General features: G+C 49.3%; 2 protein-coding genes and 2 long non-coding RNA genes across 12 annotated transcripts in view; 3 read left to right on the forward strand and 1 right to left on the reverse strand.

Moving 5' to 3' along the window:
* The window catches only part of LOC117803711, a 78,655-nt gene extending 76,166 nt beyond the window's left edge, over positions 1–2,489 (forward strand). For 3 of the 4 annotated variants that reach the window (XR_004627677.1, XR_004627676.1, XR_004627678.1), the window contains one exon: positions 176–1,804. This is a non-coding gene — a long non-coding RNA (uncharacterized LOC117803711). Of the gene's footprint in view, positions 1–175; positions 1,805–1,839 lie in introns of those variants that run through there. The other variant, XR_004627679.1, reaches the window with a different exon arrangement.
* A 940-nt stretch (positions 2,490–3,429) lies between these two features.
* Positions 3,430–5,282, reverse strand: LOC117803712. Of its 2 annotated transcripts, none has more exons than XR_004627683.1 (3): positions 5,218–5,282; positions 4,374–4,530; positions 3,430–4,338 (listed from the first exon to the last, which is right to left on the reverse strand). It is a non-coding gene; the product is annotated as an uncharacterized LOC117803712 (long non-coding RNA). The 2 variants fall into 2 exon arrangements; XR_004627684.1 differs by having other exon boundaries at positions 5,197–5,270.
* On the forward strand, positions 4,638–14,675 carry LOC100484151 (actin related protein 2/3 complex inhibitor). 3 transcript variants are annotated; one of them, XM_034667874.1, is made up of 6 exons: positions 4,638–4,944; positions 6,277–6,352; positions 8,854–8,986; positions 11,822–12,010; positions 12,424–12,587; positions 13,509–14,675. In XM_034667874.1, exons 1-6 carry the CDS (start codon positions 4,853–4,855, stop codon positions 13,515–13,517), a joined length of 663 nt encoding a protein of 220 aa, XP_034523765.1. In that variant the 5' UTR covers positions 4,638–4,852; the 3' UTR covers positions 13,518–14,675. The 3 variants fall into 3 exon arrangements, with proteins under 3 accessions (XP_034523765.1, XP_034523764.1, XP_034523767.1); XM_034667873.1 differs by having other exon boundaries at positions 4,652–4,944; positions 11,822–12,028; XM_034667876.1 differs by lacking the exon at positions 4,638–4,944 and adding an exon at positions 5,371–5,494 and having other exon boundaries at positions 11,822–12,028.
* A 3,497-nt stretch (positions 14,676–18,172) lies between these two features.
* LOC100483898 (AP-3 complex subunit sigma-2) overlaps positions 18,173–24,183 on the forward strand; it is a 58,416-nt gene continuing 52,405 nt past the window's right edge. Inside the window, exons 1-3 of one of the 3 annotated variants that reach the window (XM_034667878.1) lie at positions 18,173–19,240; positions 23,518–23,605; positions 23,994–24,105. In XM_034667878.1, the coding sequence (XP_034523769.1) occupies positions 19,126–19,240; positions 23,518–23,605; positions 23,994–24,105 (315 nt within the window). In that variant the 5' untranslated portion in view covers positions 18,173–19,125. Of the gene's footprint in view, positions 19,241–23,513; positions 23,606–23,993; positions 24,106–24,183 lie in introns of all 3 variants that reach the window. The other 2 variants (XM_034667877.1, XM_002929929.4) reach the window with 2 other exon arrangements.

A 24,183-nucleotide genomic window follows, 5' to 3' on the forward strand; every position in this document is an offset into this window, starting at 1 on the left:
CAGCCCAGGGCCCTGCAGTGCTGACTGCTCATCCTCAGGTCTCACCACCTCGGGACCAGTCCCTGGCCCTGGGAGGGTTGGGGTGGGGGGGGGGGGCCCCCCCCCCCCCCCCCGCATTGCCGTATCCTGAAGCGGGCTGGGAGCCACCCTGAGCCTCTCATCTTCTTTCCACCAGGGTTTCCATGGTTGTGCATAAAAGCTGGCCTGGCCCACATTTCTCGTACTTATCATCGCCCCCAGACCCATCACAGGCTACAGACATTCCACCTCCCAGCTGACGTTCACCTCCCACCGGCACCTCAGCCCATTTAACCACAGACGGAAACCTCAGGAATCCCGCTGCCTCTCCCTGCCCAGGGTGGTCACCACCCACTTTCCATAGCAAGTGACCTTACTGCCATCAGTCCAATGGGTAATTCAATTTCACAATCCTACGCTGAGTGTCTTCTTTTAAGGGCCACCCTTGGGACCAGTTGTCTCCGCGGCAAATGTTGAGGTGTGGCTGCAAGGTGAGGCGTGGAGGATTGTTTCTGCGTGAAGTCAGTGGGAACCCAAGCAGGGTTGGTCATCACCGAGGGGCTAGGACAGGACGGGTCAGAGGCCCCGGACGCATGTGAGGACCAGAGGCTCTGGTGTGGCATGAAGAGATGTCTGATATAAAGGCGGATCATAGATTTTCTTTCCCAACAAGGCTTGTCCTATTTGCATTTATTGATGTAATGTGATGGATGGGTTTAGTTCTCCTTCTGGCGTCTTGTTTTATATTATGCGTTCTCTCTTCACTTCTTCCTTTGTTTTGCATCTTTTGCTCTGTGGTGTGTATGTGTGTTTTCTTCAGGTGATTTCACTGCATTTGTGGCAATTGGCACTCTCTTTCTTCTGGAACCAGCAGACTTTGTCAAGACAAGAGGTGTCAGATATGCTAAGATATGTTGTGACGCATAAAACCCGAGACTACACACATAGGCACTTCTTGTTTGTTTTATTGTTGTCTGTTTCTGTTCTACGAAATCCTGGGAAATTCAGTGTTGCCCAATGCACATCAAAAGAGCAAAAAAAAGGTTTACAATGACTTGTGCGGCTTTAGGGAGAACATTCCCGAGAAAACGTCCATTTTGACTAGGGTTAATAAGAACCAATCCTCTGCTTACTGTTTTACCTCTCTGGTGAGTGGAAGAATTTTCTACACACCAGCTTCTGGTTCCTTTTGTCCCACAGTTTGTTCCTTCTCCTCTCCCCACGCAATCCCAGTGCCAGGTGCTTCAGAACACATTTCTACTGTGATGTGACCCCTCGTCCTATACCTTTGAGCCCTCCCCTAGGTGAGTCAGCACAGAGGCTGGAAGGGACCTCCTATACCAGGACAGCTTGCAAAAGCTGAATGATAGGCAGGAAAGACTATAGACCCCGTAAATCTATCCTACAAACCCTGAACTTAATGTATCTCATGTCAACTGTTCTCTCATTCAGGTCCCTTCCAATATCGTCTGATGTGAGGCAAAGGAAAATTCAGGCAAAAAAAAAAAAAGATACTGGTCTTAACTGACTGCACCAAAAACTGCCCCACCCGTGAAAATTTTGTAAAAGCATATGCCCATATGAACACACTGTTTGGGGTCCACAACCCTATCCTTAAAAGGGGCTGTTGAACTGAGGGGCCCAAAACTTAAGCTGTCTCCATATTGTACCTCATGGTTTATCATTTAATATAAGAACATCAATAACCTACAAATAGGTATAAGGAAGTCCAGCAAAATTTTGGTCTTTTCCCCATGATGGCTGGTGCTCTTAAGGAAATAAATACCAAACCTTTAAAAAAATGTTTTCTTGTTCTTTTAGCTTCCTGTCTTGCCAGTACCTGGTCTACCAGTTGTGCTGATGGGGTGAAGTCATAGAACCCAGTAAGCAAGAGATTACTCTTCCCAAGAAAGGATTTACAGCAGCGCTGCCCCATAGAACTTTCTGCAATGATGGAAGTGTCCTATGTCTGTGCTGTCCAAAATGGCAGCCACTAGCCACATGTTGCTAGCTATGAAGCCCTTGAAATGTGGCTGGTGAGACTGAATGATTGAATTTTACTTAGGCTTAATTCATTAAAGATAAAGTGAAAACAGCCACATGTAGCTAGTGGCTGCCACATAAGGCCGTGGAGATTTGAAGCCATTGGAGCGGGAAGTCGACAGGAAGGGGAGGAAGTAGGGGGCACGCCAGCCACGTGGCTGCAGTCAGCCTGGGGTTTTTTGTTTGTTTTTCAAACCATTTTATTGAGGCATAATTGACATACAAATCACTGTACATATTTAATGTATACAACTTGATGAATTTAGAGGTAAGTACATACCCAAAACACCATCACCACAATTTATGCCATAAACATACCTATTGCCCCCAAAAGTTTATTACTATCATTATTTTATAAGAATGCTTAACATAAGATCTATCCTCTTAGGGGCGCCTGGGTGGCTCAGTCGGGTAATCGTCTGCCTTCAGCTCAGGTCATGATCCCAGGGTCCTGGGATGGAGCCCTACATTGGGCTCCTTGCTAGCAAGGAGTCTGCTTCTCCCTCTCCCTTTGCCCTTCTCCTTGCTTGTGTGCTCTCTTTCTCTCAAATAAATAAATAAAATCTTTAAAAAATTAAAAAAAAGATTTACCTTCTTAGTAAATTTTTAAGCCTATAAATCAATATTAACTATAGGCACTACACTGTACAGTAGGTCTCTAGGTCTTTATTTACCTCGTGTACCTGAAATTTTGTACTCCTTTGACTTCTACCTCCCCATTCCCCCCTCCCCCCAGTCCCCGACAACCACCATTCTGTTCTCTGCTTCTATGAGTTTGACTATTTTAGATTCCCCATGTAAATGATCATGCAGTCTTTGTCCTCCGGTGTCTGGTTTCTTTCACTTCCGGGTTCATCCTTCTTGTTGTTGCAAATGGCAGGACTTCCTTCCTTTTTTTTTTAAAGGCTGAATAATATTCTATTGTATGTATATACTACATCCCCCCCCCATCTATCCATTGATGAACATTTAGATTGCTTCCATGTCTTGGCTACTGTGAACAACACTGCAAGGAACATGGGAGGGCAGGCATCCCTTTGAGATCCTGGTTTCAGTTCCTTTGGATGTATACCCAGTAGTGTGATTGCTGGATAATATGGTAGTTCTATTTTTAATTTCTTGAGAAAGTTCCATATTGTTTTCCACAGTGGCTGCACCAGTTTACGTTCCTACCAACAATGTATCAATGTTCCCTTTTCCCTACATCCTTGCTAATACTTATCTTTTGTCTGTTTGATACTAGCCATCCTAACAGGTTTGAGATGATATCTCATGTGGTTTTGGTTTGCATTTCCCTGATGATTAGTGATGTCGAGCAGCTTTTCATGTACCTGTTGGCCATGTGTATGTCTTCTTTGGAGAAATATCTATATGGTTCCTTTGCCCATTTTTTAATCGGGTTATTTGGGTTTTTGCTATTAAGTTGTAGGAGTTCCTTATATCAGCCAGGGGGGTTTTGCAGAGAGAAAGCCCAAAGATAGTTCTGCTCAGAGACCACTAGGGCTCTTGCCCTTCTCTCTCAGACTTTCTGGAACAGCCAGGTAGGCCAGACTGAGGAGGGAGGAGGGGAGCTAACTAATCCGTTTGACACGATGCCTAAGACCCATGAAAATGTTTTAATTTCTTTAAAAAATTAGAAGAAGAAAAGAATTTTTAGGCTGAAGAAAATGTTTTAATATATAATATTAATATATTCATCTTTATGTCAACCCACCCATAAAATATATTTAAAAAATGTTTTTTAATCTAGGAAGGAGCCCTTGAAAACAAAAGTGTGTAGGACCCACCAAAGTCTTAATGTGTGTGTGGGGCGAGGGAGCTTCTTCCACCAGGGACAGCTCATCTTGGACTCCCAGGTATCTAACTGGCCGCCTCCCCTTTTGACTGCTCCCTCAGAGGCCACAGATGAACTCCATGAATGGGTCCAAGAGAACCAAGGTTTTCCAACAAGCCCAGGGTCAGAATAGACTCCTGCACCCAGGCTTGGAAAATGCCTCTCTACACTCTTACATACTTGGGCAAAGGGCAGTAGGGGAGGGGAGGGGCTCAAGAACTGTGTGGGAACGCAGAGAGGGGAAATGCTATGTTCTAGAGTGAGTTTATGAATCATTACTACCCCTCTGATACTGACCCCAAAGTGGAGGAAGCATGGGCTCAGAGAGGTTGAGACACTTGCTCACGCTCACACAGCTGGGATTCAAACCTTAATATGTCCTTGATCTGACACCCAAGCCTAGACACAGATCCCTGGAACCCCTTCCTCAGCCACTGTGGGACCTTGGGCAGCGCATGAAGAGCANCCACTGTGGGACCTTGGGCAGCGCATGAAGAGCAGCTTCAGTGCCGCCCCTCCCGCCATTCTTGAAGACTGTTCCCTTTTCTCCATTCTTGCTCCTTCCAGGGCTGATCCTGTAGGATTTTCGGGCCTCAATTTCCCCTTTGTGCGTGCGTTGGGACGGGGGTCTCCCTCTAGTAACAAGAAAGGGAGGGAAATAGGAGGACGTAACTCCCCCCGCCCACAATGAGGGCCCAACTGCGGGCCTTCCCGGAAGCCCACCTCCCCGCGCGCGCCGTCCCGCGGCAGGAATGGGGCTCGGCCCCTTTAAATCCCGCCCGGGCAAGCCTGGGCCGGACCGCGCCCTTCCCGGATCCGCGCCTGGGAATCGCCGCCCGGCGCGCGCCCCCCGCGCTCCCCCGCGCCCCCGCGCTCCCCCGCGCCCCCGCGCCCAGCCCGAGACCCCGCGCGCCTCCGGCGAGCGCCAGGCCTTCGGGCGCAGCGGCCGTGCGCATCATGAGCCGCATCTACCACGACAGCGCCCTCCGGAACAAGGCGGTGCGGAGCGCGCGGCTGCCGGGGGCCTGGGACCCCGCCGCCCACCAGGGGTAGGCCCGCCGCACTCTGCCCCCGCCTCTCCGACCCCCTGGGCCGGCCTTCCGGCCCCGGCTAGGAACCCGGGCTCCGGGACTGGGGAGGGATCGCGGTCCGCGTGCGGGTGGGAGGGAAGGCAGACCTGGCCAAAGCTATCCCGCACCCCCGCGCTCCCCTCCCTTCTGCAGCCGGAGCGCACCCCCTAAAACACTGATCGGCTTAAAACTGCCCACCCCCTTCTCCCCTCGTATCCTCCCGGCGCCTACACGGAGCTCAGAAGCGCCGACCTTTGTCTCAACCCTTTCCTGGCCGCGACTGTGAACTCTAGCCACTTGCCTCGGCTCCCTGCCCGCAGTCCTTGGCACAGGCCGCCCCACTTCCCGCCCCGGAAGGGAGGACGTCTTGCAGTGACCCCAACAGCACGGGGCAGTTGGCTTGGCGTGGCCGTGCCTGGAGGCGCTTGTGGGCTCGGGATGGGGGCGGGGGGCTGTCGTCACCCGCACGGAGGTTATGAGAATAAATGGGCCATTCCACGTGCAGTTAGAAACACTAAAGAATTTGGAGGTGAGGCGGTGGGTAGGGTAAGTAGAGTAGAGCGAGTTTACATTTTCATCCCCATTCTTTCGTGTCCCCACCCCTCTCCCATTTCTGTGGCTCTAAAAAGGGAAGCCTCTGGTTCTGCTTTTAAGAAAACTAGAAGAGGGAAGCGGATATCTAGTTCCTCTACGCGAGGGACCCGGTGATCTTGGGCAAGTCATAAAACTTCTAAGTTTGGATTTTCCCACCTCTAGGTGGATATGAATGAGGAGAAGAATAGCAGTGCTTTAAAACGGGTGAAAAAAAAAAGGTGAAAAAGGAGAATACTTTATAGCAGCTTAGACCCCTCCCTCAAATTTGGCTAAATAAAAAAGTAAAATCCTTTATATTTAGTAAGCACTTACTAGTTTACAAACACCTTCACTTACACGATCTTACGCTGTCATCATCACAGAAGCAGAGTGAGGTGGCTATTACTCTCCCATTTTGTAGCTAAGACTGAGGCTCTGCTTACTGTAAGCCCTTGCTGGAGGGGCCACAGCTTGGTCTTACAGCCTGAGGCGGTCCCTCCTACCCTTTGTGCAGCACTCCAGCCTTTGGGGCCCTCGGAGGAATGGAGGCCCCATGTGGGAAGCACAAAGAAAAGCCTTGTTCAGTAGTAGGTCTGCTTGGGGGCCAGGTGACTAGGGGACGCTTGCAGGCCCTGCTTCTGTCCCAGTGCAGACTCTGGCCTGGGCCATTGGACTTGTGGCTCTTCCCGGAGGACTGACAGAAGCAGCAGATCCCTTCTTTCTGTCTCTAATCCCTAGGGGAAGCGGCGTCCTGCTGGAGGGAGAACTGGTAGACGTGTCTCGCCACAGCATCTTGGATGCCCATGACAGGAAGGTGAGGATGCTTCCCTGGGGGACACCCGCAGGGGACTGGCTTCCTGGTCCTCAGCCACCAAGCCATCTCCCTGTGCTGGGCTTTGCCAGTGCCCAGACTTGGGGTGCAGCTTATTCCTGGAGGGGCTAGTGGGGCAGGTGGGGGATGGGTGGGGACAGAGCAGCCCAAAGGGTGGAAAGGGGTCAACTAGGACTGTGCTGGGCAGAGGACAGAGGGCAGGGCCTGGGTTGTTGCTGACAAGACAGACCAGCCCAGTGGCTTGTTTGGGGTTGGGATTGAGAGGGTAAGAGCAGGAAGAGGTGAGGTGACTGGCTGAGGGCTGAGGCCGTGGGTGCTACGTGGCTGGAAGGCGCTCCGAAGAGGTCCTGTCACCTTCTGTTCAGAGTGCTGGGAGCCTTGCGTAAGGGCAGGATGAGTGGCTCTTTATTCTGGGAGGGCCGAGGGCCCGAATTCCTGGCTTCTGGTCTGGTGGTTCCCATTGCCCGAGGACCTGATGGACAAGGTCAGAGCAGGTTAGCCGCCTGTGCGGGTATAAGGGGGTCAGCAGTGACCTTCCCCTTTCTGGGTACCAGGTCTGTTCCTGGAAGTCGCATGTCCTTGGAATTTTTTGGAATTGCATTATTTTAAATATACTGGTGGAGTCTGCTGTTAGAGCTTTGAAGTTCTCCATTTGCAAAGTGCTGAATCTCTTGGCATGGGCTCGCTCGCCTTTGAATACCACTGTGTGTGGCTGTGCACTTTGGCATGTTGGGTTTCTAGGACCACCTCATGCATACGGGCAGGGGACGTTGGAGTGGGAGGCGCGTTGCTGTGTGCAGGGCCTTTGTCCAGCCTACAGCCTGTGTCATTGACCCTGCCGGGGACTTCAGCTCCCATGTCCGTGCCCTTCTTCCTTTGCCCTGTCGCACCCCTGGGGTCATGCCCTCTGTCACCACACCATCTCAGGTGTGCACGGACACAACTGAGCTTCTTGCCTTGGTCGCTTTCCTGAGCACTAGTTCTGAATTTCCACCCCCTTTCATATAGCCCCACTCTAGTGTGCTGATGACCTTAGCTCCTTGATCTCTAAAGCCCAGCTCATCTCAGTGCCCCTGAGGCAGGCCAGAGGCCTGGTGCTCCTCAGAGCCGGTTGCTGTCCTGCGGCTCAGGGGAGAGCCTCTGCTCCCCCGTCCCCTCCTTAGTGTACAAGTCATCAGGGTAGACAGCTAATCCAGAGCCCCCAGCCAGCCTGCCCAGCACAGCCAGTACTAGTAACTGCAGCCTCATGTGGGGCTCTCTTAGCCCCGCCCCAGCTTCCCTCCTCTCAGTTCCCCCTTACCAATGATAAGGCAGTAGACCTCCCAGCTGCTGGCCACAGGCCTGCGAACCTCCACTGTCTCTTCCTCCCCTCTCCCCCAGGCGAGCTGTGCCTGGTCCTGTTGGCCTCCTCCTATGATCATCCTTCTCCTGCCCTTCCCTTCCTCTTTCCCCTGGCCTCAGATGGGCCTCAGGAACTTGGCCAGTCCTCATCAAACCTTGCATCTGCCCCTCCTGCCTTGTGGCTGCTCCCAACACTCGTTCTTGCCCTCCTTCAGCTTGTTTCCCGAAAGACATCTCTGAGGATCTCACTGCCGCCCAAAAACCTTTTAGGATTCCTCGTTGTCTACCAGATCAAGTCCAAACTCCAAATACCAACTCAAGGCCCGTCTCAAACTGATCCCACTTGCATTCTCAGCCTGGGCGCCCACAAGGCCTGTGTTGCTCAGACATGCACATGGGACCTTGGCTTTGATTTCGTACTTGTCCCAGGCTTTGTGTAGTCTCCCCACATCCTTTTCCCTGCAGTTGTAGGTTTCTCCACCCTTCGAGACCTTGCCTTCTCTGTTTCTCCTAGGAGGTGGCTTTCTCTTCTTCAATCTCTGGGGCGTGTCATGCACGTGCTTGGATTAGCGTAGCTGGCAAACAGCACTGACAGCACACTCTGTGTCTTACATTGTCCTTGCTCCTCTGTCATCTCACTGAACCTTTACAGCTTTCCTGGTAGTAGCACGTTGTCCCCGTGCACAGGGTAGGAGGAATTTGCCCCAGGTCCCACATGTGTTGGGAGAGGCACAATGGCCACCCTCACTCAGAACTCCCTTACACTGCCCTTTCTGTGACACTTTGGTTTCTTTCACTCCTGCATCACAGTATTTTCGGTCCGTGGTGCTTGGGTTATGGTTTTGTGTCTGTTTTCTGATTCTGGCTGGGTGGAGACCCTAGGGTCAGGCCCCGGGCCGGCCGTCTCACGGCTGCCTGCGTGGTTCATTTTGGTGGCAGGTGCTGTACTAAGCACACAATTGGATGAATGAATGAATATTGGGGGGGGGCATCTGCCCAGCCTGAATATCTTTTGGTGCTGAGGTGGGATTTGGGGTGGCAGGAAAGGCTGGGGGGCGGTTTGCCGTGGAGCCCTGTGGGGAGTGTGTGTGTTGGAGGGTGGGGGTGGGGAAGCAGCCCCCTCACTCTGTCTCCGGCCCCAGGACCGCTACTATGTGCTGTACATCAGGCCCAGTCGCATCCATCGGCGGAAGTTCGACCCCAAGGGGAATGAAATCGAGCCCAACTTCAGCGCCACCAGGAAGGTGAACACGGGCTTCCTCATGTCATCCTACAGTAGGTATCTTCCATCCTTCCTCCCTAAGGGCCTCCTGACCCTGTGGCCTTTCTGTCCCTTGGCCCCTACTGAGTGTCTTCTCAGTGTGGTTGGCCTGGAAGCCCATGTCTGGCCCGAGGGCCCCCTGGCTGGACTTCTTCCTGCCCCCTGTGCCCTCAGAGGATCCCCAGGGCCTGGCGGGCTCTCCACCTCCGGCTGACTCCTGCAGTCCAGCAGAGTCGTCTGCGTACCTGGCTCTGGGCTCTCACCGCCTTTGTGTAGGGCCTCCGTTTTCCTGCCCAGATTCCCATGTGATTCTCAGGCCCTTCGTGACTTCATTCCTCTTTCCAGTTTTGGCTCTACGAGGCCCTCTTTGCTGTCTGCTCTGTGGAAGGAGGCTTCAGGGTTGAATGAGCATCCATCCCTCCCTCTGTCAGTTTATCCATTCATGCTTTCAGCTGTCCGTTCATTCTCTGAATGGCTAATGAGCGTCTATGCTGTGGCAGGCCTCGAGCCAGGAGCAAGACTCGGACCTGCCCTCGAGATGTCCTCAGTCTGGGAGAGGAGATGGACAGGCCCAGGACTGGAGCCCGAGGAGGGCCTCCAGGCCCGGGTGGGCACAGTCAAGGGCTGCTCTGGAGGAGGGAACACCAGTGGAAGCTGAAGGAAAAGCGGGGATCAGCAGGGTGCCAGAGCTTGGAAGGGTGTTTCAGGAGGGGGCTGTGTGCCAAGGCATGCTGGGAGCTGGGTGCTCCTGATGCAGGTGAGGAGAAGCCTCTAGGGAGGCAGGGGCCAGGTCAAGAAGGGCCCTAGAAGGGACACTCCATGGAGGATACCCTGTCGTGAGTAGTTTTATGTAGGAGAGTAACATGATTAGAATGGTGTTTAAAAATCCCCGAGGGGAGCCCAGCAGGCCTGTTGGGAGGCTGTGATGGCCGGATTAAGGGCCTGTCCATGAGGATGGAGAGACTGGACAGATTAGAGACAGAGGAGGGACAGTGGCTTTAGTGTTTGGAGACGGGGAGAGTGAGGGAGGAATCAGGGACGGCCCTGGGGCTTGGGCTTGGCTGCAGGTGTGGGGAGGAGTTCTGTCCGGGACATGTGGTCCTACTTCTGGGGAGAGGTCGATGTTCACTGGGGCCTTGGGGCCACAGTTCAAGAACCCAGGAAGTGGGCTGGAGGCACGTGTTTAGGGGTCGTGACGCACTGCTGGTACTGAAGCGATAAAAGTGGATGGAGTCTTGCAGGAGGCCATCTTGGGGAAGAGCAACCACAGGAGAACAGAGGAGGAGCCTGTAAGGAGCAGGAGAAGGGACCCCTGCAGAGGGCTGAGGGAGAGGGGGAACTTGTGTGTCTCTGAGGCCCAGTGAAGGTGGGGGGGAGGAGATATGAGGGAGGAGGTAGCAATGGGGTCAGGTGCTGTCTCAGGCCCAGTAAAGTGGGGACTGCGGGGCCTCCGGCAGCCTCACAATGAGGAGCTCCCAGTGACTCCGGTCAGGGTGGGGGTGGGGGGTGTCTGGAGTAGTGGGTGTCAAAGCCAGAATTCAGGAGGGCATTAAGGAAAGATTCAGTATGGAGGAGGAGAAGGAAAGCCAGGTCCCTGAGGAAGGGGAGGCAGTGGGATCTGGAGCCCAGATGGAGGAACTGGCTTGAGGCAGGAGGGGGACCATGGTCCTTTGAGACAGGAACAGAAGGGAAGGAGGAGAGGTTTCTGTGCTTCTTGGTAAATTGACAGGTGGGGGCAGGGGTGAGGAGCCCCACCTCTGGCTTCTGCTGTCTTGGGAAGTGGAGGTGAGGCAGTTCGTCTGAGGGACATTGCGCAGGTGAGGGCTGAGGAGTAGGGAGCAGTTTGAAAGCCCTTGGTGGGAGTGAGGTATCTGGGGAACCCCAGAAACCATCCCTGACAGAGCTTGGAAGTTTCACACCCAGCACGGAACGGGGTGTGGGCTCCATGGGCTGGCTGGCTGCTCTCCAGCAGAGCCCTGCCCTGTCTGCTGGCGTGGAAAGGGCCACCTGCAGGACAGTTTCGGGATGCTGAGCTGACAGGTGACTGTGCACACCTTCGTGAGGTCTTGGGGCCTTGCGAGTCGTTCTGGTCATGCAAGTCCTCCCTTCTCAGTTTGGGACACCGCCGCCCATCCCCCCAGCCCCTGGTCCCCAACCCAGGATCTGCAGATTTGGGACATACCAGGCAAGCAGGTGAGGCTTTTGGAATCGTCCCCGAGCAGGCCAAGGGAGAGTATAGGGATAGCCACCATTTGCTGCTCATTCCAGCAGACCCCAGCCCAGCCAGGAGACCTTGAGAGCCTGGAGAGAACCCTGGCTCATCACTGGGGCTTCCGTGGGAAGGCAGAATTCTGTGGAGGGCTGGGATCCTGTCTCCTTCACTGACTAGCTGTGTGACCTTGGGCAACTCACCTAACCTCTCTGAGCCTGCGTTTTCTCCTGTGTCAACAAGGAGTAATTAAGACATTGACACGCATTGAGGGTTTCCCACGTGCCAAACACTGTGCTGAGTGCCTTACGTGTGTTACTTCACTTACACCTCACATCAGCCCCGTCAGGTAGGTACTGTTTTTATCCCCGTCTGTCAGGCCCAGAGAGGGTAAGTCACTTGCCTGAGCTCACGTGGCTTGTAAACAGATCGGCACCAGGCAACCTGGCCCCAGAGCCCCATGCCCGTAAGTCCTTGGCCAGGAGTCCCTCGGTGAGTCCTGGCACCGTGGGGACGCAGAGCCCTTCCTGCAGGTGGTTATGAGCGTGTAGAACCCTCAGGCCTCCCGTGGCTCCCGGAAGACCCTCCCCCGTGCTTGCTCGTCCAGCAGTCACAACCTCCTTGTGCTATGTGCCTGCAGAGATGGAAGCAAAGGGGGACACCGACAGACTCACGCCCGAGGCGCTGAAGGCACTGGTACAAAAGCCAGAGCTGCTGGCGCTGACGGAGAGCCTTACCCCCGACCAGACAGTGGCGTTCTGGATGCCTGAGTCAGAGATGGAGGCAATGGAGCTGGAGCTGGGGGCCGGGGTACGGCTGAAAACTCGAGGTGACGGCCCCTTCCTGGGTGAGCAGCACAGGCCACATGTGGCCTCATGTCCCCGTGGCCTGTAGAGGCTCTGGCCTCCTGTTTGAGGTTCCTCTACCCCTCCTGCTTAGAACTCATGGGAGCAGGCCAGGTCTGCTTAGTCCTGAGATTTATTCCTAAGTCTCTGGACAAGTGCCCTGGGACCAACAGCCTAGACACTGTAGATCCTGGGGTGCTGCCCAATCCCAGGGTTCCTGGGGGTGATGTCTCCTATCTAGTGCCTTGGGGATCACACTGAGGGCCTCCCCAAGGACACCCAGGTCTGAGAGAACAGTGGTTTAACCTGGGTCTAGGGGACCGCAGCAGAACAGGCCAGCCCCCATTATGTTTCCAAAATAGGGAGACAGGCCATTCAACTTTTGCCCTCCTTTCAGAGTCATTAGCCAAACTTGAGGCTGGAACAGTGACCAAGTGTAATTTTGCTGGTGATGGAAAGACAGGGGCATCCTGGACAGACAACATCATGGCCCAGAAGTCTTCGGAGGGAGCCACAGCGGAGACTCGAGAGCAGGGGGACGGGGCAGAGGACGAGGAGTGGGTAGGTCAAGAGAGATGACTGTGGGCCCAGCATTGGTACGGCTGACCTCTCGAGAGGAGTTTTGTCTGTGTGGGCTGAGTCTGGGTGTAGGACAAAGACACAGAAGCATGCATTTTATGCCCCCAGCTTTGGTGGAATTCCACGGGATTCCCGAGAGTGTGTTAGCCTCAGGAAAATTCGTTTCAAGGAATGAAGGGTGACCACTTGAGACCTTTCTTTTTGGTGGGTCCGAACTGTGCCAATCTACAAGAATACAAGAAAGTCCCCAAGATTGGTAAAAGCAAGGGATGGAAAGAGTGGACCGTGGAGGGGAACCAGTGAAACCCGATGCCATGGATCTCGAAACATTTTCACTTCAAGTGATTACATTAGCCACGATGTGGCAGTGAGCTGAATGAGTGTTTTCCCCCCTCCTTCATTCTGGGCTCCTTGCCCAAAGTGGCTGGAAAATGGCTGGCTCGGTCCTCACTAGGTTGGGGTTTTTTTTGGTTTTCTTTTTTGCCAAGGATCAGGATCAGCCCCCTAGTTGATCTTTAGTCTATCCATAGTCAGTGTGTGTTTCTGAAGCGTATTTCATCTGAAGATTTGAATTGATGTCAAAAGTCCCCAAATTGAACATTTAAAACGAAGTCTCAGAAAAATGGGCTATTTATCTAGGTGATGCAGATGATGACATTCGCCAGAGAAAGCAGGCCAGGAAGAGTGGAGGGTCTGGATTCCCCTTTGTCTTAATAAAGTGAGTCTCAGAAGGAAAAATAGTAGGAGCTACCAGGCTAGCTCCCTGGGCCCGCTCTAATGAGGTGAAGCCAAGAAAGGTGGCTGAGGGCTCCACTGGTACCACTCAGTGGAACCCTTGTTTGATGACTTGTAGAAGACTTGTATGAAATGTGCTCCGTTCCCGCCTCTTTCCTTAACCCCTAGGACGACTGAGGTGAGTGGGGGTGAAGCACCTCTGGGGCCTGCCAGCACTGCTGAGAATCTCTTCCATCAACATCTACTCTGGAGTTCGAGGGAGCGGTCCACCAAGCCTTCCCTGCTTCTTGCTACAGCTGCCATGGAATGCCCTTGGAATAAGTGCTGCTAAAATCAAATCCAAGACGGTGACTTGAGCAGTGGCGCCCCATGCCGTGGCTCATGGAGGGGCCCTGCCTCGATGTGAGTCTAGATCTCCTAGACATGTCCACGATGGCCCTTGCCCTGAATGGCAGCCTTGTTTCTGGAGACAGGCAGTGGAACCGAATTTGGTCTTGGTGTGGACTTGGCGAATGTCCCTCATCTGCATGCAGAGTGGCTCAGGGGTTCCTCCCTCTGTCCTCATATTTTCTGCCATTTCTTCCACACCTGCCCCCCTCCCCAGTGCTCTGAGTTATAGCCTTTGCATTCTTGTTCAAACCTTGTTGTCCCTTCTGTGCTCTTTTCCTCCCCTAGAGCTGCCAATTCTTTACTCCTCCTCTGGTTCTCTGCCACATTGGAGGGTTCCTGTGTCCTGACCTCTCTGCTGTTCTCAGGGAGGTCTAGAGTTTTCACAGGTGTGGCTGGCTGGTCCCTACCTTTCAGGCTCACTCTACCAGGCCACATTTTCATAACACCTTTGTTGCTGTTGTTATGTACTTTGAGAATTTTTTATGAGTGAGTAAATCTTCAGAAGAGGATTCCTCTGCATTGACTGGGTTATGTCAGGTGTAAACAGTTTTCCACCTGAGCAATGATCCTATAAGGAAGCCATTTCTTTTTGATCATGAACATCACCTTGCTGGGTAGTGTGCGTGCACTCTGATCCATGATGGGATGTAGAGTTGAAGTCCACATGTCCTAAGAATGGGGAAGAGACTTAGTGGATTTGGATCCTGCTGGCCTCAGGGACAAGAGAGGGTGGTGGTGAAGGAACAAGTATTGAGTCCCCTAATGCATCGAACGCGTCACTAGATGCTTTCCATGATGGTAATTACAGCCACTGACCGTTGAGTGCTTCTTGGCACTAGTGCATGTATCCCCCGCTTTTCAAAAGTTACATTATGACACTAGGTGCGAAGACCTACCTTAGTACCTGTTTTTTCTAACCAAAAGCAATCTGCAGAGGGTTTTCATTTTTATGAAAATAAGGCAAAAAAAAAGAAAAAAAAGCATTCAGCATTTGTTTCGCAGGGAGCATTATAGAGGCTGTGTGCACCCCAAGTAGTGAGAGTGACCCCACCAGTCTCCTTCCCTGGGAACTACACTCAAGCATCAAGCCCCCAGAGCTTTGAACTGTATCTGGGAGCATCGGTGCTTTACCTTGATTTATTTTGTGCATGTGTTAGCAAGATGTGTCCTAAGGTTTCAGAAAAGCCTAAGAAAATGCTCAAAATTTTTTCTATATAAATTAATGGTGATTCCTAGACTTTAGGGAACTTGCCTAAACCCTTGACTGCTGATCTGCCCAGCCGGAACTCTGTTCTGTTGGTATTAGAATGGCAGATATTATATTGATATTATAGAATGGCAGGTAATATTATGCTTCCAGAATTTATTATCATAGTTCCAATTTTCATTTACCTTCTTGCATATTTGAGCCTGGTCTTGACAATATGGCTGTGAGGCTTGGGATTCACACTTCAGTGAGGCCACCTGAAGTCACGGGTCATTGGTCTGCTCACGGATCTCTTCTGTTCTTGTTGCCCTTTTCTTAGTTCAGACCCTTGTGACCTCTCACCTCGACTATTATAGAAGCTGCCTTCCTGGTGTCCTGTGTCTGAATGGGGCTGGCTGGGTATTGAGCACACTGGGACCTCAACCATGGGGGTGGCCAGGGAAGTCGTTAAGCAGCAGGACTGGGGATATTGACTGGGAATAGAGACACCCAGTGAGGGCATCCTGCTGCCCATAGCACTGTGGTCAAATGGTATGGCAAGGTCATATAGGCAGGCCACCATTCCAAAAAAGGAGGTGCAGTGTGTCAGTGGGGGAAGCCCTGGGCAACAAATGGGCTTGTTGTCTTGGGTGCGCAGGGGAGAGATGAAGGAAGGGAGGGAGGGAGGGAGAGAGGAAGGAAGGAAGGACGGAAGGGAGGGAGGAAGGAAGGACGGAAGGGAGGGAGGAAGGAAGGATGGGAGGGAGGGAGGGAGGAAGGAAGGAAGGAAGGAAGGAAGGAAGGAAGGAAGGAAGGAAAGAAAAGAGGCCTTTGTGGCTGGAGCTCAGAGAATGGGTGGAGGTAGAGGTGGTTTGAGATGACACGGGAGGTCAGGCATGGCATTTTTAGCACATTAAGTATTTTAGGACTTTATCCTTAACTTCCTGGAAGCCAGTGATTCTGGGGAGAGTGATATGATTTGATTTGTCTCTATCAAAGACCACTTGACTGCAGAGAAGCTGAAGGCAATGAGCCCAACTGGGAGACTGCTTTAACTGTCACAGTGAGAGGCTAGAGCGGTTTGGTATATAGCAGCGGGAGTGGAGATGGAAGGAAATCCAGGTAGCCGGGAGAGGAAAGGGAAGTCCCAGCAGGACAAGAGCACCTGAAAAGCCATGGAGGTGAGGGAGGGGCCCGCTCCTGGAATATGCAAATTGTGTTCAAGGTTGTTTATACCATACCTACACATAAAATTTGATAATCCTTTTTCAATTAATGTTATATAACCACTTTCCATATTGCTACACAGTCTTCATAACCATTGTTTTTTAAGATTGACTACCATTTAATAGCTCTATCATTGTCTAATTTTTGGTTAATTAATTGATTCCCACTTGGAGCTAATATAATTAACATGTCAGTAACTGTTTTAGATTATATAGTTCCCTAAATCTCACCCATACAGCCTCCCTGCCCTGCCCCCCCCAGTTCCCCACTCCCACCCCCAGCTCCACCACCATATTTTTGTATTTTGGAATCTTTAGGGACAGATTCCCAGGAGTCAGATTACTGGGAATCTAGCCGGTTTTTTTATAAAAGTTTTTTTAGATTGTCAAATTGCTTTCCAAAAGAGTTCTAAATTATAATTTCACCAGCACTGTAGGAGAGGACCATTTTCATGCTACCCTTGCCAGAATTGGGTGTAATAACATTAAAAATGGTATTTGATAAGGTAAAAACAATACTTCAAAGTTAATACTTGAATTGTAATTAGACTTTCCCCCCCCGATTAATAGTGAGCTTAAACATTTTTTTCATGTTCATTACCTAGATATATTTCCTCTTTGCTTACTCAGTTTCTTTTCCTGTTTACATACTGAGGGGTGAGGTCTTTTGGTTATTTGTATTTTAAATGTAACTATTTACCATATTTCAACAACTTCTTTTTCTATTTTTAAAAAATTGATTTTTTTTACAAGTTTACATTTTTTTTTTTTTTTACAAATATAGATCTATTGTTGACTTTCTGTGATTTTTTATTGCTTCTAAGCTTATATTCTCCTTTCGGATGTTAGATACTCAGTTTCAATTCTTCCATTTTAGTTATTACCTGGTTTTTACATTTGTCCTTAATACACTCTGCCTATAATTGTGAAAGGGTAGGAAGTGAGATAACTAAATAGTTTATTTTCAAATTGCTAACCAGTTATCCCAACATATTTTTTGGATTCCTTTCCATTCTCAAGTTATGATGTCTCCTACATCACATATTAAAGTTATCTTATACTTAAATTATTATTCTATTGCAATGTCTCCCTATCGTGACAACTTGAACATCACACTAGGTTTTAGTCGTTGGTAGAGCTAGGTCGCCCTTGTTATTCTTCTGTTTTAGAACTTTCTTTGCAATTTCTCCTCAATATTTGAAACATTTTGTCAAGTTTCAGTGCATATTTATTGACTTTGGATTTTTTTTTTTTAAAGTATGCTCCATGCCCAGGGTGGAGCCCAACTCAGGGCTTGAACTCATGATCCTGAGATCAAGCCCTGAGCTGAGATCAAGAGTTGGATGCTAACTGAGCCACTCAGGCGCCCTTGGACTTTTTTTAAGTTAAAAAAAAAAAAATCTGGCTATGAGAGTAATACATATTTGTTTTAGAAAATTCGAAAAATGAAAAACAATTTCACTGTTTATTAAATCGCTTATGTACTACTCAATTACATGCCATGCATTGCTCCAAGTGCTTACAAACAGTAACTAATTTTGTGTTTACAACCATCTGAGTAGAATAATTTTTTTCAAGTAGAAAAAAACCTAGTTTTATAGTAAAGGAAACTGATACTATGCCAGTTTTACAGATGAAGGCACTTGCCCCAAGTATCCAGGTGGTCAACAGAGCCAGGGTTTTAACCAGGGCAGTGTTGTTACAAGGGCCTGTGCTGAACACTTTGTGATGCTGATGTATCTACTTACAGTCTTTTACAAGGTGGGATATCCATATACATACCTTGTGTGATCTTTTCACTTACAGATATGCCATGAACACTTATCTATACCATAAACCTTTCACAGTATTATTTTTTAATGACCATTTAATGTTTCTCATGTGCATGCGGAACAAAGCATTTAACAAATAACTCGTTTCAGAATAATTTGTTTCCCATTTTTCCCTGCAGTTAATACTGCTGAGATGTACATTTAAAAAAAAAAAAAAAAGATTTTATTTATTTATTTGTTAGAGAGCTTGCACAAGCAGGGAGAGCAGCAGGCAAGAGGGCAAGAGAGAAGGCGGCTCCCCACGGAGCAAGGAGCCAGATACGGGACTGGATCCCCCTGCCCCTGGGATCATGACCTGAGCCAAAGGCAGATGCTTAACCAACCGAGTCACCCAGGGTCCCTGAGATGCACATTCTTGAAGCTTTTCACATGTCCACAATCTTTTTATTATAAATTCTAAAACTGGAAACGCTGGGCCTAATGTCCTACATATTTTAAAGGCTTTTGATGCCCACTGCCAATCTTCTGGACAGGTGATTCCAATGTGTAGTTCTAGCTGCAATAAGGGACGTGGCTCCCCCCTACCCCCATTAAGTCATTAGAAGGAACAAAATCTACCAATTTGGGATCGCCACATGGATTTGCACCGAAGAGTCCTTAATTCCACCATTCACTACCGACCACGGAGAAACGGCCCTTTTGCACGAGCAGGCGTTTGTGTAATTCACTGCAACATTGTATGTAACACGGAAAAAGGAAAATGAGCGATACGTTCCCTAAGCGGGCAGTGGCTGAATTAGCCGACACCTCCACACTGCGAACCGTCCTGCAAGTGTGACAGGGAAGGTAGGACTGGACTTTTCGCGCGGCTGCTTTCGGGAGCTTCTGCTTCGGGATCTGCTTTTCCGACGTGCTCCGCCCGGGAACTCTGCGGCAGGCGGTCGGTCTGGACGAGCGGCGGAGGTCCGGGTTCGCGCCCTGGCCAGGCCCGGAGTGGCAACCCGATGCTAGCCGAGGTGACGCCCCGGCCCGGCCCCGGGGTCCGCACCGGCCCGACCCCCACGAGCCCGCCGCCCTCCCTAGAGCTTTCCCGTACTGGCGCCGGGAAGCCGGACTCTTCGCGGTGGGGCACCTTGGGCGCGGGGACACGTTTCCGGGGGCCTCTCTCCGCCGCGCACCCAGCGGAAGTGGCCGTGTTGTGACGGAAGGAGATGCTTTGTGGAGCTGCCGGCGCTGGAAGAAACGTGGCCGGCAAAGATGATCCAAGCGATTCTGGTTTTCAACAACCACGGGAAGCCGCGGCTGGTCCGCTTCTACCAGCGTTTCGTGAGTGCGGCCCAGCTTCGTCACGTCCCTTCAGAGCGCCCACGCTCTCCCTTCCCTCCCTTCGGCCGCTCGGGCCGGCTGACCCCCTCGGGCTCCTGTACGGGGCGTGACCCCACACGCCTCACCCTCCTTGCGGGACTCGGGCCGCTGTCTGGCCATCCGTCCCACCCCCGCGCTTCCTCACCTCTTCTTGGACCCGTGCATCTGTCTGCCATTTGGTGACACTTCCCCTTGGGTCTCAGGGCTCGCTAAATGACGGTGGGGGTGTGCTCCACTGAACACGCGACTGATTGAAGTCCCTTTAATCTTGTCGGTCCTTAAGCGCGGCTGTCCGAGTAGGAAGACCTGTGCCAGCTTAGGAAAGTTGTTGCTTTGACCAGAAGATCTGGAGAAGTGCTTTCCTGGGCTTATTTTGCTTTAGTGCTGGCTGAAACTGCCCAGGGACTGGATACCCTTCCTCCCGTGGAGTTGAAGGAAGTCAGTTTAAAAGTGGGAAGTGATGAGAAATTATAAATGCTGCCGCGTGAGGGCTCAATAAATGATAACGTAAATTTGAGTTTTCCCAAAGAACTCCTCTGGGAAAACACAAACATCATTATTTGCCTCCTGCCCTCCAGCGTTGTATTTTTTCGTGGCAGGGTTTCAAAATGTTACATTAATTAGTGAAACGAAGAGGGTAAAGAGCCAGAAAACCCATGTTCAGGCCTCTGCTCACCTTTTTTACCCTGTGTCTGTTGACCCTGTGTTTTTCCTTTTTTTTTTGGTCACATAGATATGAACAAAATAATTTTACCTTTTTCATAGAATTTTTAAAGCCAGATTACATTTTATTAAATAATTATTTTGAGATAAAACTATTAACATTCAATACAACCATTCAGTTTGTATTTGCATTTGTGTGTGTGAATTTTTCTGGGTTTTTTTTTTTTTTTTTAGGTGTTACTGAGCAATCACATACATATAGTTCACCTATTTAAAGTATACAGTTCAGTGGTTTTGAGTACATTCACGAAGTTGTGGACCCATCCCCATGGTCAATTTGAGGACATTTCCATTTCCTCAAAAAGAAGCCCCTACCCATTAGGAATCATTCCCTATTTCCTCCTGACTCCCTCAGCCCTAGGCAACCACTAGTCTACTTTCTGTCTCTCTAAATTTGCCTATTCTGGACATTTCATATAAATGGCATTCAGTATGTGGTCTTTTATAACTGGCTTCTTTCATGTTTTTAAGGTTAATCCAGCTTGTAGCATGTATTAATTCTTCATTCCTCTTTATTGCCGAGTTATATTGCGTTGTATGGATAAACCACATTTTGATTGTCCGGTAGTTGGACATATGGCTCTTGTGGATAATGCTGCTCTGAACTTTCACGTACAAGTTTTTATGTGCACATATGTTTTCATTTCTCTAGGTGTCATTTCTCTAGGAGTAGATATGCTGGGTCATATGGTAACTTTTTGGTGAACATTTTGAGGAATTGCCCATCTGTTTTCCAAAGTGGCTGCACTGTTTTATGTTCCCATCATAACGTATAGGAGTTTTGATTTCTCCACCTCCCTGTCAACATTTGTTACTATCTTTTTGATTAGAAACATTTTAATGGGTATAAAGTGAATTCTCATTATGGTTTTAATTTCCATTTCCCTAATGAGTAAGGATGTTGAGCATCTTTGCATGTCCTGTTGGCCATTTGTAAGCCACCTTTGGAGAGCGTAGGATTTTTATGAGAACCACATTAGCTCGTGAGTAAAAGTTACTTGAAAACTGTAGAGAACTAAAAGATATGAGGGATTGTTAAAGTCATTGAGGTATGTAAGCAAGCGGTAGTTCACCTTTCTGTTGAAATTAGAAATTAGGGGTGACTGGGTGGCTCACTTGGTTAAGCACCTGCCTTTGGCTCAGGTCATGATCCCCAAGTCCCAGGATGGAGCTCCGCTCTGGCTCCCTGCTCAGCGGGGAGTCTGCTTCTCCTGCCCCTCAACTGGCTAGTGAGTGCATTCCCTCTCAAATAAATAAAAAATCTTTTTTAAAAGTTTTAAAAATTAAAGAGAGATTAGTTAGCTTCACTGTTTCATTACTACTTCCCCTCTGACTGCTGCCACCTCCCCCAAGGTCAGATAAAAGGCTTTAGTCTGAAAGATGTTTTTATCAGGTTAAAAAAGTGCTGATACTTAGCCTGTTTTGTATTTCCAAGTACACAGAGTTAATCCTTTACTACGGCATCCTGGCATCCTGGCCCTGGCGTCAGTGAGCTTTGTGACTTTAAATGGAAACCAGGAAAATAGTGACTGATTGACTCAAACTTACAGTGACTAGTGATTAACAGGTTTTTAAATTTTTTTATTAAGTTGGCTTTTTTTTTTTAAAAGGTTTTATTTATTTGACAGAGAGCAGGAGCGGGGGGAGGGGCAGACGGAGGGAGAAGCAGGCTCCCTGTTGAGGGAGCCTGACAAGAGGCTGGATCCGAGGACTTTAGGATCATGACCTGAGCTGAAGGCAGGCGCTTAACCAACTGAGCCACCCAGGCACCCCGTTAGCAGGTTTTCATTCATTCAGTAAATACTCATAGCCATTGTTTTTCCACGTTGAGTCAAAGTTATGAAAAACAATTTCTCCACAGTGACATTTTCCCTGGGGTTTTTTTTCGGTCTTTCTTTTAAATAACCATTTCAAACTTAAATTCAGTGCTTTACAAAGAAGGGATTAATTACTTGAGTGTTTTCTGACTCTTAGGGCAAGTCCAATCTGAAGGTTTTCTTAAGCTTTGCTACTCAAAGTGTGATCCCTAGACCAGCAGCTTTGGTATCACCTGGGAGCTTGTTAGAAATGCAGTCTCAGGATGCACCCCAAACCTGCTAAATCAGAACCTGTATTTTAGTAACATTCCCAGGTGATTAATTGCTCATTGAGATATGAGAGCATTTTAATTACTTTTGTCTTAATGATCAGTTTCTTCCTCCCAACACCTTTTTTTTCTCTCTTTCTTTCTTTTTTTTTTAAGATTTGTTTATTTAAGAGACAGCAGGGGGAGGGACAGAGAGAGTCTCAAGCAGACTTTGGCTGAGCGCACCACCCGTGGCGGGGCTCAATCCCATGACCCTGAGATCATAACCTGAGCTGAAAGCCAGAGTCAGAGGCTTAACTGACTGAGCCACTCAGTTGCCCCCCATCGTCCTTTTTTTTTTTTTTTTTTTAAACCACACTTATTATGAACCTCCTCTGTATAAACAGGAATCAGTGTGAGTTATCAAGAGGTATCATTACGGTTGAGCTTTCTTGTGTATGGTAGTGAGAAAAAGTATAACTGTTGAGAATTCTAATCAGTAAATAGAACTTTTTCTGTCAGTAATGCTTTGTTGGTGAGTAACAACCAATCTTATATGTAATACCATATTACCAGTACAGAAGATGGAAAATTTAGTTTTTAAAAACATGATTACACAATTAAATCTTGACCTTGAAGGGTTAGCCCCATTGACAGTTGTTATTTACCTGAGTGTAGATATTTTCTAGGGGAAGGCAAAATATTCCTGGACTGGGCCTTCTAGTTAGTCTTTGACCTTTTATGAGAGTTTATCAGTTTTTAAGATTTTTTTGATTTAGGGGTGCCTGGGTGGCCCAGTCGGTTAAGTGTCTGCCTTCACCTCGGGTCATGATCTCAGGGTCCTGGGATGGAGTCCTACATCAGGCTGCCCACTCAGTGGTGAGTCTACTTCTCCCTCTGCCCCTCCCCCAGCCAGTTCTCTCTCTCTCTCTTTCTCAAATAAATAAGATCTTAAAAAAAGAGATGTTATTTATTTTAGAGAGAGAGTGGGGTGAGGGGCTGAGGGAGAGAGAGAATCTCAAGCAGACTCTGCATTGAGCACAGAGCCTGTTGTGGGGCTCAATCTCATGACCCCGAAATCATGACCTGAGCTGTAACCAAGAGGTGTCCTGACTCCAGCTGAGCCACCCAGGTGCCCTGCTCCTTTCCTTGGTTATTAACTGTAAGGAAGTATGGGCTGACCTACCAAGACAGTAATGGTTAGTGACTTGATGTCACTAACCTAGCTTAGTTCCTGTAACTGAGTCTTACCCATTTTCCATGGATTCCCCTTTTATTTTTCCTTTACTCATCACTTTTATTTTTTCTGGAAACTGGTACCAAATGTTCAGATTGTTCCCTGCTCGGAAGCACTTCTCTCCCTTTTCATCCCCATCCATGGAATGTAGTTTTTCAGACTGCCTCCCTCCCACCCCCCGATTCACTTTTACTTCTTTTATTCCATAGCCAGAAGAAATTCAACAGCAGATTGTTCGAGAGACTTTCCATCTAGTTCTCAAGCGAGATGACAACATCTGTAACTTCTTGGAAGGTGGAAGGTAAATGATGGGCTTCAGTTTTCTACCCGTGTATCTCCTGTCGGGTGCCCTTCATCACTGTTGCCTCGTCGGGTAGTATTCAAGTGTCAGGTGGGTACCTGGCTGTCCAGGAAGAGACCCAGTTCTGTTTGGAAGCTGTTGAATGGTTGTGCTTCAGCTATTACTCATTCGGATGTCTGGTTCCTGGAAGGATGATAGAAGAAAAGCTGAGGTAAAGTGGTTTTGGGTACCTCTGCCAAACCTGGTTGCTGTTCCCCTGGTAGAAATGGCCTGTTGTTTGGCCTGTCCTCCCCCTTCTGTTGCACTTGTTCTCATTCTTCGGCATAGTGTTTCTCTTTGATGTGTTTCATTAAGATACAGCCATTTAAACGTTTCCCATCTTCCACAGTTTGATTGGTGGCTCTGACTACAAACTGATTTATCGGCACTATGCTACACTCTACTTTGTGTTTTGTGTGGATTCATCAGAGAGTGAACTTGGAATCTTGGACCTCATCCAGGTATGTGTAGTCAGCTAATGATGGCAGCCACTAAAGAGAATTTGCGCTGGATTTTTGAGTAACCATCCTGTAGATCTT

The sequence above is a fragment of the Ailuropoda melanoleuca genome, chromosome 9 (assembly GCF_002007445.2).
Source record: "Ailuropoda melanoleuca isolate Jingjing chromosome 9, ASM200744v2, whole genome shotgun sequence".
Taxonomy (NCBI): domain Eukaryota; kingdom Metazoa; phylum Chordata; class Mammalia; order Carnivora; family Ursidae; genus Ailuropoda; species Ailuropoda melanoleuca.

Bases quoted from the DNA above. Each gene is read 5' to 3' on its own strand.
- LOC100484151 (XM_034667873.1), top strand. From the start codon at position 4,853: ATGAGCCGCATCTACCACGACAGCGCCCTCCGGAACAAGGCGGTGCGG. The intron at 6,353-8,853 runs GTGAGGATGCTT...CTCCGGCCCCAG, and splicing joins TGGATGCCCATGACAGGAAG to GACCGCTACTATGTGCTGTA. The intron at 8,987-11,821 runs GTAGGTATCTTC...ATGTGCCTGCAG, and splicing joins CTTCCTCATGTCATCCTACA to AGATGGAAGCAAAGGGGGAC.